General features: G+C 41.9%; 1 protein-coding gene across 4 annotated transcripts in view; it reads right to left on the minus strand.

Moving 5' to 3' along the window:
- Positions 1–11,529, minus strand: part of RALGAPB (Ral GTPase activating protein non-catalytic subunit beta) — an 82,779-nt gene extending 71,250 nt beyond the window's left edge. For all 4 annotated transcript variants that reach the window (XM_070420986.1, XM_070420985.1, XM_070420984.1 and 1 more), the window contains exons 1-3: positions 11,299–11,529; positions 3,710–3,925; positions 778–980 (exon numbers count right to left, since the gene is read on the minus strand). In XM_070420986.1, the coding sequence (XP_070277087.1) occupies positions 778–980; positions 3,710–3,895 (389 nt within the window). In that variant the 5' untranslated portion in view covers positions 3,896–3,925; positions 11,299–11,529. The remainder of the gene's footprint in view (positions 1–777; positions 981–3,709; positions 3,926–11,298) is intronic.
- Between the last annotated feature and the right edge of the window lie 624 nt (positions 11,530–12,153).

Consider the following 12,153-nt stretch of genomic DNA (forward strand, 5'->3'; position numbering starts at 1 on the left):
AAAAGTTAAAATTTATAGAGCTTTGGATGGTTCAAAGTCCCTTACCATCTAACAGACCAAAAGCTCTAACTTTTCCAAAAGGATCTATTCCCCCTTGCCTCTTTCAAAGACAAAAAATAGCTAAAAATCTATTTTTCTTACAGAAAATCGCCACAAATGTGTAGAGAACTAATGCTTCTTCATTAATTTATATATTTCCCAAATTCTTTACAATGACATAATTTTTTAAAAGCTGGAATAAAAAATTTAAGAACAAGTAAGGCACATATCCTACATTACAATATTAAGGACTTTGCCTCAGACATGGGGAGAAATCAGTAACAAACTGTCAAGATATTCTTTTGGACTACCTACTATAAATTTGCCCATAATAATGTCAAGTCTGCTTACTTCACTGTTTTCATTCTCTCTTAGGAAAGATTCATTTTAAGGTAAATTAGAAGGCTTAGTTGCTTTTAGTTTAAGTGGAAACAAAAATTATGATAGGCTAAAAGTATGTCTTTTTGAGTGGAAGGGAAAGGGTTCGCAGTATTTTAATATCTAATAGCTATCAGATTTAGAAGAAAAGCCAAAAGCCTTTAAAATGAACACACACTTAAACATATAAGCCCATCTCTACTAACATTCATATTAATATACTCTTTAACTAAACAAGTAATGAAAGTTAACTGTTCAAAGGACTAACAATGAAATCAGTTCCTATAATACAAAAAAAGTAAAACTTATGAATATTTTACTATGATCTTGATAAAAGGCCAATAGACAGGTATAGCTTACCTTGGTACAAAAAGATTTTGCAGGTGTTTTAGTATACTTTGAACATATAGATTTGGTTCTTTAATAACTGGCAATGGAATAGAATCTTTCGGCAACACTAAAGCCATTATCCAGTCTGTATATACATCAACACAATATTTTACAGTTTCTCCATCCAATGGAAGGGTCAGTCCATAGCAAATTACTTCCATGGTCCATTTTACCTAAAAAAAAAAAAAAAAAGGAAAATATACATATAGAATTATCACACATCCCAATCTATATCTCAATTGACAATATATTCATCTCAACACATATGTCAAACTTATTCTAAAGAATGTACCTTCCATATATAAGGCATACTTAGACATTTCCCATGCAAAAGATTTAAGAAGAAAATAAATTACTTATTTCTAAATATTAAGCCTATATTGGCATTTACCCTTTAGACATTATTATTGTTTGCTCTGAAAATAAAAAGTTAAGTACAGGCAGGACATCTTGATTTTCCACAGAGATTGGAGGCAAAGAAATAGAAAACTTTTGATACTTTTCTCCACTTAATTACATGAGAGTACATGTACCATTTAGGAAATCATGTACACAAATTCAATCACATCCCATTTCCAGATTATGAAACATTAACAACAGGAAGGAAAATGAACTGCTCAACTCATATCTTGTGACTATTTTCTCTGCTAAAGAAAATAATATTTAAAATGGAAAGGTAAGAACAAACACAAGTGAGAAGGTATTGAAGCTGGGTAAGATATTAACAAGGCACTTAGCTGCACTAAATGAGTTACAGCCTTCCGACCCATCTGAATCACATCCTAGAGGCTGAAAGAACTTACCAGAGAGACTGCTGAACCATTGCTTACAGTCATGAAGAATGAATAAGGTATGATGAGAAAGAGAAAACAGCCCAATTTGCAAAAGAGGATGAAACTACATTCCAGGTACTGTAGAATGGAAAGTTTAAGTGAATTCCAGACAAAACTGGGACAAATTACTAAGCAGATGATCAGTGAGCACTTACAAAAGGGAAGCATGATCACTGGGAACCAGCCTGCTCAAAAAGAACAAGTCATGCCAGATAAGCTTCATTCCTTTATAAACAGGGTTACTATGAAGGCAATTGACAATTGTATAATCCTGGCAGTTTATGAAGCACTTTCATAAATATCATCTAATAATCAAAATAACCCTGTGTGAGAGGGTAAACTATCCTGACTTTATAGATAAGAAAACTGGAGCTAATCAAGATTAAGCAATTTGGCCCAAGTCACTGGTTTGGAAATGCTAGAGCTGAAAATTTGAACCCCGTCTTCCAACTGGAAATCTGAAGTTATTCTCACCATGCCATTAACAGCAATATCCTTTACAATAAAACCTTAATATGTAAATTGACCAAACAGTGGAATGACCAGTCGCTATGACGCGCACTGACAGCCAGGGGGCAGCCGCTCAGTGGTGGTCAGTGCACTCCCACACGGGGAGCGCCGCTCAGGCTCATGGCTGGCGAGCTCAATGGTGGTGGCAGGAGCCTCTCCCGCCTCTGCAGCATCACTAAGGACCCCTTGGGGCCGTGGTCGGCAAACTGCAGCTCGCGAGCCACATGCGGCTCTTTGGCCCCTTGAGTGTGGCTCTTCCACAAAATACCACAAAATACCATGTGTGGGCGCGCACATACAGCACGACTGAAACTTCGTGGCCCATGCGCAGAAGTCAGTATTTTGTGGAAGAGCCACACTCAAGGGGCCAAAGAGCCGCATGTGGTTCGCGAGCTGCAGTCTGCCAAGCTGCAGTTTGCCAACCATTGCCTTGGGGGATGTCTGACTGCAGGTTTAGGTCCGCTTGTGGGGAGCGGGCCTAAGCCAGTAGTCAGACATCCCCCGAGGGGTGCCAGACTGCAAGAGGGTGCAGGCCAGGCTGAGGGACCCCTCTCCTCCCCCAGTGCACGAATGTCATGCACCGGGCCTCTAGTAACAATATAATGTAATATATAAAATAGCAATAGTCCTGACCAGGTGGCTCAGTTGGTTGGAGCGTCAATTGTTGTGGGTTCAATTCCCAGTCAGGGAGCATACCTAGGTTGTGGGTTCAATCCCCAGTTGGGGTACATATGGGAGGCAATCAATTGATGTTTCTTTCTCACATCAACATTTCTCTCTCTCTCTAAAAATCAATAAACATATCCTCGGGTGAGGATGCAAAAAAAAAAAAAGCAGTAAGTATTAAAGAAGTCAGCACAGTGAAGGTGTGACAAATAGGGTGGAAGGCAGAATTTAGTTGCAGAAGAGAAAGAATTTTAAAAGAGTTTACAAGTTCCCTCTTACCAAAGACAAAGGAGAAGATATCATTGGTGATATCTTCACATGGTAGATTAACTGTATAATTCTAGAGGACACTAGATTCAAGGGCTACTCTCTCATATTTTTTTGAGGGTGGGAAAAAGAATAAACAAGGGCTGCACCAGAGAACCCCTATCTACTCATGTGCCATCTCTTCTGAGGACAAGACAGCAAGGGATTATAAATACACCAAGAGGAGAGTGCACCATGACAACTGCTGGTCCTCAGGATAAATCTCTGCTAGGATACTCTGAAGAGAGAAAAATGCTCCTCCGAAAGAAATGAAGACCTTCCAAACACACTCTGAATATAAATCTGTGGACTGTGCCTTGAGTTAAAGAGAAAGGGCCTGACACTCAAGTCTCTGTCTTGGGCCTATAGCTCAAGTGGAGAATTGAGTCTGACTAGTAGGAAGTCCTAGCAGCCAATGATACAACATATTCCTTGCAACTGCCACAAACCCTGAGCCTCCACGCCACTACCCAAATAAGGTCAGCATAGAGAAGTCACATTGCATTGGCAGAAATCCATTAAAAAGATGTCAAATTCATTTAATAAAGTTATATTTTCACATAGTAGAATGAAATGAAGAAACTTACTTCTTTGTCAGTTTTTAACAAACTCTCACTACTAGCCACTGAAGAAGTTACTAAGGCCTGCCCAAGAGGATGGACAACTGCATTTGCCACCTCTCGCCCAACGCTCTCTGGATAGCTGTGCAGAACACTGGTGTGACCCTGATCATTCTGAATCACCAAATGCAGGGACCTCCACTCAGAGTACATCGTGCCGCTAAAGTACTATCCAAATGGCACCTGAAAAGACAAAACAGAATTACATGTTAAATTATACTGTTGCAAATTAATAAAAGGAAGTAAAATACATATTTACCCTACAAAGCAAGATAAAGAAGCTGCAAATATTGCCTGAAGACGAATGAGAATAAAACACATCTAAAAGTTTTGAGAAATGTCCTAAAAATAGCCTCATGGTGAGATCACATAGGAAGGCAATCCCTGAGAAGCAGCTAGCTGTCCAAACACCTCCCCAAAAGAGCCCTCCTAACAGACAGACAGTCACTGTGCAAGGTGATAAATGATCAGATCTGGCACACTTATAGCATGAGGGAATCCTCCTCACACTATGTTCAGGATAGAAAAAGATGAAAGAATGGAGTACCTTAAGCAGGAAACAAAGACCCAGATTTTTCAGTTAATGGTTGCCAGGTACCTAGTACATGCTGGAAACACACCCATCAATGTCCTCAAATCAGACACAATATTCTTTGAGAATATTTTATTCCCTGCAGTAGAGGCACAGAAACTTCCAGTACTAGAACACCTAGAAGTCACAGTGTCCTTTAAAAAACATACTAAGAGCTCCCACTTACTGAGCATTTATTACATACTACTCATGTAATCATCAAAACAACTCTATGAATATTAAGTAGTATTATCTCCACTTCACGGATGAAAAAACTGAGACGTGGAGAGGTTTGCTTCTTACCTGAGGCTTCAGAGCTATAATGTGGTAGAACTGGGTTTTGAACCATATCTGCTGGGTTCCAGAGACCATGCTCGTAACCATGGCATGTTCTCTGTCTCCCCCTTTCCTATACTAGTACATTCCCCATGGCAGGTACTGCTTCTCCCTTCTCCCAAGCTATATATTCTCCATGAAATGATGTCTAAGTCTATCATACAAATGAGAAATTTTGGTCACAGAAAACACATCTATATGAATGCAATATAAATATTACAATCACAAATGCCATATATTTATGAAGAGAATCAAGGTAGGTTAGCCCTTTCCAATTCATTTCTGTTAACTTCCACTTTCTACTTGCTCTGAAATGTTTGCCCAGCCAGCAGTGTTTAAACAAAATACATGGGTACACTTAATCTTTAAAAAGTTCTAGACCTTAACCTAAATTTTCTTCAAACTGGAAGAGACTAGCATTGTTTAATTTTACCTTAGGAAACCTCATTCCAGCTCAAGTAATATCAGTGTTTTCCAAGAGGATATGGTATTAGAGAATCATGAGCCTACAGCATGAAGGTCAAACTCCTTAGCATGAAAGATGAAGAAAAGGATGCGGAGGGTTAGACACTGCAGTGAGATATGAAAACATAACTGAAGTCAGATGATTAAGGACTTTTATTGTTATGTTAAGGATCCTATGAGTCTCCTCCCCAAATAAGGCAGTCAGCTAACAACCTGAGCTGCTAGTAAAGAAGTCTCTACCTTCAATGCTCCAGAAGTAAATATGATAGGAGGAAGGGGAAGATGTTCCTTGCAGATCATTTAATTTTCTTCCCAACTCTACATGCACCCATTTTCTAGGTAATGTCTCTGGAGGTTTCTATTACCAGGTGACTGTGTGCTGGGTAACAGCTTATGGCTTGTAGGTATTACCGCAGAATAACATGAAGGTTTGGCCTAACTGACAAACTACCAAAATGATCAATACAGTGGTAGACACACTAAGACCGCAGGCTGACATTAATTACATCAATTGACTCAACCAATATTTATTGCATGCCTTCTGTACACCAGGCGCAGGGAATGTAACAATGAAGAAATATCATCCCTGTTCCCAAGGAGCTTCAAGTCTAATTACAGAGAACAATTTTTTAAAACTTTGTAAAGTAAATCTAGACATCAATTATCTCATTAAACAAACATTTTTTTAAACACCTGCTATATGTCAGGTATTGTTTTTAAAGAATGTAAGTACCATTGTGTCCTGCAGATATAAACAGGACACAATGGCTGCCCAAAAGAAGGTTTCCTAGTGAGGAAGACAAGCAAAATCCATGACAACAACATAATACAATAGCATTCAACATGATAACTGATGTGATGAGGTATGAAGGTAGCAACATGCAACAGAAAAACTCAAGATCTTATTTAATAACAATGTAGCTTTGTATACTTCAAGGAATTTTCACATGTAATTTCATTTTATTCCAAAAACAAGCCAAGAAAATTAAGACAGATGTCACTAGCCACTCAGTGAGGAAACAAAGTAAGGTTATAACGTGCTCAGGTCACATCAAGTAACAGTAGAGCTGGGACAAGAAATGCCTCGAAGTGCAATGTTCTTTTCTTTTTTCTGACTCCATTCCTCACCATATCACCCTGGACAAGAAACTTGGTATTTCTTTGTCATAGTTCTCTCATTTGTAAAATAGGGAGAATACCTGCAGTACCTAGCTAAAGTTACTTGGGAGAAGGATCAAATAAAACAACGTAAGTTGCCCTGGCCAATATAGTTCAGTTGGTTGAGCATCGTCCCATGCACCAAAATGTCACCAGTTCAATTCCCGGTTGGGGAGCGTGTGGGAGGCAGCCAACCGATATTTCTCTCTCACAGCAATGTTTCTCTCTCTCCTTTCCTCCCTCCCTCTCTAAAATCAATTTTTAAAAAATTGCTTTTAAATAAGGCAACAAACTTTGAGATGTACAAATACAATGTACATATTCTTAGGCATGCCTCCTTTCTCTTACAGAATGCCAAAATACTGAGCAAATGAATGAACCTTGCTGGATTTTAAGGCACATACGTACATTCAAGGTCATCCATATAACTTTATGACTAATAAAGGCAAAAGGTTCATAGTTCATATTTCTGTTGTAGTCCTATTGACCCTACAAGGCAAATAATCAAGTTTAGCTAAAAAGGAATGTATTCACCTATATACCAGATTCTAACTATCAGGGATCCTATCAAACACCTGAATTACAAGAAAGACAGACAGGTTCTGCCTACATTCCTCCCTATTGTGGAAACAGGCAGTTTTTACTAGTCTATCCAAAATAAAAAATAAATGAATACCCATTACCTTCCCCTCAACAGCACTATCACAGTTCTCATCTTTTATTTCTCAGATCTGCTCTGTCCAATACAATAGCCAATCCACATATAATTACTTAAATTTAAATTAAATTAGAAATTCAGTTCCTTAGTCACATTTCAAGTGCTCAATAGTCACATGTGGCTAGTGGCTACCATATTGGACAGTGCAAATATAGAACAGTTCCATCACTGTGGAAAGTTCTATTTGACAGAGCTGACAGGTACTATACTTTTACTTTCATTACAACCTTGACTATAGACTCCTTAAGGACGGAGCTGTGTCTTATTTACCTTGGTATCCCAATTTAAATAGCAAAGTACACGGGGTACACACCAAGCAGTCACTTTACATCGAACTGAATATCTCAAACACAGCAGACTACTCTGTACACTTCCCCCATCCCCAACACACATACACACGCGCACACACACACGCACACACACAAAACGCATGCAAAAAACCCAACACACAAAGATATCCTCTCACATGGGAGGAATGGGTGTGGAAGAACACACTGCACCCAAAGAAAAGTGGCCTGCTTTCTAGTTCTAGATGTGCTAGAAGCCAACCATTTAAATCTTGGGCAAGTTACCTACTTTCTTCACCTATAAAAACTTATAATTAAACTCCAAGTATCTTAATTCTATAACTTTAACCACCTTACACTAAAGGAAATCATGCAGTCTATCTAAAAGGTCTTTACACATGCCAGGGAACACACCTGCTAACACTGACAGGAATCTCAAATTAAATAGATTCCATTTTTAGGTTTCAGGCTATCACGATTAGAGTCACTTTTGGTCTTTAACTGAGGAAGTGAAATTTTCGCCTTTATTACTTTGGAGATCAACTAGAGACTTAAACCTCAGGCTTAAAGATTAAGTTTCTTCCATGTGCTGAGGCCAGAACTGGATACTCTGTCCATATCAGATCAGAGAAACAAGGGCAGGTTTGAATATAACATGAATTGTCCCATCAGTTTCTACATTAACCTTAGCCTAAAAATTGAGAAACAGTAAAAATCTGAACCAAAACAATCTTTTTATAACTTTTGCTGCAAAGAATGTCATTATATGAAATGTGTATTTTTGTCACATACTTTGCCATATTTAATTGCTATAAAAAATCTTTATTGTCTAAAAACCTCTTCATGACCTTCACACACGTACCCCCTTACTTCTATAAACTTTACATGCTTTTAAGACCAGTCAAGAGCGAATACAATCTGAATTAGTGCCCTGCCTTCCTTTAAAACTTATAAATACATTGGGCAAACTTATAAATACATAAGGCATTATGCACTAAATATACACTAAGCCTGTCAACTCTGACATCAAGGTTTTAGTCTTCATCAAGGACTTCTTCTATCATCTCTTCTGGTGAATAGGATCAACTATTTCCAACAGCAATTCTATCTAGTAGGATTTACCAAGTACCAACAAGGCAATAATACTATTTAATAAAAGCCTAATATGCTAAGTGTCCGGTTGGCAGGTAGGCCATTCAACCAATCAAAGTGTAATATGCTAATGATATGCTAAGGCCACTCAACCGCTTGCTATGACGTGCACTGACCACCACGGGGCAGACGCTCCGACTGGTAGGTTAGCTTGCTGCTGAGGTCCGGCTGATCGGGACTGAGCAAGACGATCTGGACACACCCTGGAGCCTTCCCGTGGTCCCTCCCAGCTGGCCAACCTCCTGCGTCCCTCCTCGGCCCCGATCATGCACCAGTGGGGTCTCTCAGCCTGGCCTGCACCCTCTCGCAATCCAGGACCCCTCAGGGGATGTTGGAAAGCCAGTTTTGACCTGATCCCGCAGGCCAGGCCAAGGGATCCCACTGGTGCACGATTTCGTGCACCGGGCCTCCAGTATTTAATGGATGACAACTAAGTACTATTTTGGACAATGAGGTGGGGAACATATGCAAAGACCTAAGGACAATAATAAGGTTTCCACTAAAGAACTGATTGCGATAAAGTCAAATATTAAAAATCATCTGCCCTTCCAGAATGGCTCAATAGCTGAACATTGACCCATGAATCAAGAGGTCACTGGTTCAATTCCCGTCAGGGCATATGCCTGGGTTGCAGGCTCAATCCCCAGTAGGGGGCATGTAGGAGGCAGCCAATCGATGTTTCTCCCAAATCAATGTTTCTATCTCCCTCCCTTCTCCCTTTCCTTCTCTCTAAAATCAATAAAAACATATTTTTTAAAACAAAATCAACCAATGTTGCCCTGGCCAGGTAGCTCAGTTGTTTGGAGCATCATCTCAATGGGCCAAGGTTGCAGGTTCAATGCCCTGGCACATACAGGAGTCAACCAATAAATGCATAAATGTGTGGAATAGTGGATCAATGTTTCTCCCCTCTACCCCTTTTTCTCTCTAAAAAAAAAAAAAAAACAATTAAAAACAAATTCAACCAACATTGATTGCACAGAGTTAGTCCTACATAGTGCGTTGCCAGTGCAAGAACTAGTAGTTTATTCAACTGCTAGATGGATAACTTAATGAACCTACAGTATTTCCAAGCAAAAAGAACAAAACAATATACGTTAAGAACTACCATGCCCTAACCAGTTTGGCTCAGTGGATAGAGCATCAGCCTGCGGACTGAAGGGTCCTGGGTTCAATTCCAGCCAAGGGCATGTATCTTGGTTGCGGGCACATCCCCAGTAGGAGGTGTGCAAGAGGCAGCTGATGGATGTTTCTCTCCCATCGATGTTTCTAACTCTCTATCCCTCTCCCTTCCTCTCTGTAAAAAAATCAATAAAATATATATTTTTTTAAAAAAAAGAAGAACTACTAAATACCTTTTGTAAAAATGGAAACACAGAAGAAACTATTTGTGGCATGAAGTCTATCACATAAAAAGGACTCAAACATTCCACTGAGTAAAATCTTTGTGAGTCTGTATGTCAAAGCACTGGGAAGAATAGAGATGGAGAACACATGGTTCAAGTTGCTCATAATCTAGAAGAGAGAGAAACACACAACACAGAAAAATAACTGGTAAATTCCAGTGTGATGATGCAAGGAGCAGATAGGAAAGACCCAAGGTGATAGGGGGTCACAGACAGAGCATCTGGAATGTTGGGAGTTACACAGCCAGTGACGGGAAGAAAAGGATATATGCATGTGTATGAGAGCGAGCGTAAGTGTGTGCATTTGGGTGGAGTGGGGAGGAAGCCTGGAGGACAGTCTAGGCCGAGAAATCGCATATGAGGAGAGGACCCAGATGTTAGAGACACTAGATCTACGTGTACTGCATATTCTGGAAAACTGCAAACAGTTTTGCATGACATGTATATACTTTAAAAAATCCAGCTAACTCAGAAATCCTGCAGAGAAATTTACTTCCCATCCCCAACAGACTTTAAACAAGGAGTAGTCGTCAGTGGGCCCAGCGAAAAGACTTTTGCAGGTGGAACTGCATGTTTAACAAATTCCCAGGTAATTCTCCTACACACCTCAACAGAGAGACACTGAAACATCTTTCGAGATGCAGAATTACCTAGCAGTTCCCAAACTTTGCTGCACACTGAAATCACATGGGAATCTTAAAAAAAAAAAAATACTGATGTATGGCTTCACCCACCCCTTCCCCCCCAATTCTGATTCAATTGCTCTGGGTGTGCTACCTAGGCATCAGGACTTCTGAAAAGCTCCCCCAGACGATTTTAACCTGCAACCAAGTTGGAGGAACACTGACCTCGTTTTAAGAATGTGCATCTGGATTCGGACTAAATGACCAGCTAAGTGACCTTGGGCAAGTAAGTCACCTAACCATCCAGGGCCTCAGTTGCCTCCCCGTTAAAACGGGGGTCACAATTCTATCCTGAAAGAGTTGCTGTGAAGTTAGATGCAGCGAACGCAATGGCCTGGCATACAGTACGCGCTGAACAAGGTTTAGTTGTTGATTCTCGGTATTAACTCTTCCTCATCCGAGTGTCACTGTGCACTAGGCAGCATCGTCCCCAAGGGGAGGGATCAACTCGACCAACCTTTCCGCGGGACGAGTTCTTCGCTGGAGTTGTCCAGCTCCGCTCCAGACCCGCCCCCTACCCCCGGCAGCCCGGAGAGCGCTTCCCCCGGCCGCGTCCGCTCCCCAGGACCAGACCGGGTTTCAACAGACCCGTCCGACGCCACCGACTCCAGGGCCAAGTTCCCCCGGACCCTGTGGGTCCCCACAAAAAAAAGAAGATGTGCTTCCGAAGGCCGGGCACTTGAAACACCCCGGGCCGAGAAACACACTGGGCCGTCCCGGGACCACCAGGAGGGGAGGGAAGGGGAGGTCCGGCAGCGACGGGGAGGACCGCCCGATTACCTGAGGCGACGGGCGGGGCCCGCATTGCTGGGGCGGGCGCCACCACTGCCAGCCGCACTCGGCTTTCCGCCTCACGCCTCGGGCGCCATAGGGCCGGCGTTTTCGCTGCCCCGGCCAACTGTCCTCAGGCGGTCGGTCCGTCCAGCGGTCAGCGACTCTCTGAGGGCGCCTGGGGACGACGAAGGCCGGTCGGGCCGGCCGGCTGGGCTCTGCTCAGGCAACTTCCGACTGCCAGAGGCGACAGCGTCAAATAGCTCCTCCAGCCAGTGGCCACTGCGCGTGCGCTGCGCGCCTGGTCAGAGACTTCTGCGAGTCCTGAACGGCGGCGTCAAATAATTCCCGAGACATGGAGCCGGAAGCTGCGCGTGCGCAGCTATCCCAGCTCTCTGCGCGGGGTACAGTCCCACCTCCCTTTCCGGATCCAGTGGAGGGGGAGGAGTGAAATGACGAATGCGCATACCTCATCAGGGTACTGGCGGCTGGTGCTCCACCTGCGTCCCTGTGAATCCATCCCGACTTTGCTGGTTTTAGGTGCGGACGGAATTTGGCTCTTCTCTGCAAGATTCTGGCTCCCACCCAGGTTCTGAAATTTCTCACATCCCATTGCAGCACCCTTCCTTCGAAATGTTGTCCTTTACCTGCCGATATAGCATTAACTATTTGCAATGCTCAATTCCAGGCCAAATGTGAGTTACAAAGATGAATCAGAGACCTGGATCAGAGCCTCTCATTAAGTAGCAGAGTCTGATATAGGCGATAAGACATTATTAATAATAAAAGCAGGAGTTACCAGTTTGAGCACCTAACAATGCACCACACATTTTGTAAACAATGCCACTTTCAATAATGTGGTTT

The sequence above is a fragment of the Myotis yumanensis genome, unplaced genomic scaffold, assembly GCF_028538775.1.
Source record: "Myotis yumanensis isolate MYYU_CA2020_CCGP unplaced genomic scaffold, mMyoYum1.0.hap1 SCAF_7, whole genome shotgun sequence".
NCBI classification, from domain to species: Eukaryota; Metazoa; Chordata; class Mammalia; order Chiroptera; family Vespertilionidae; genus Myotis; species Myotis yumanensis.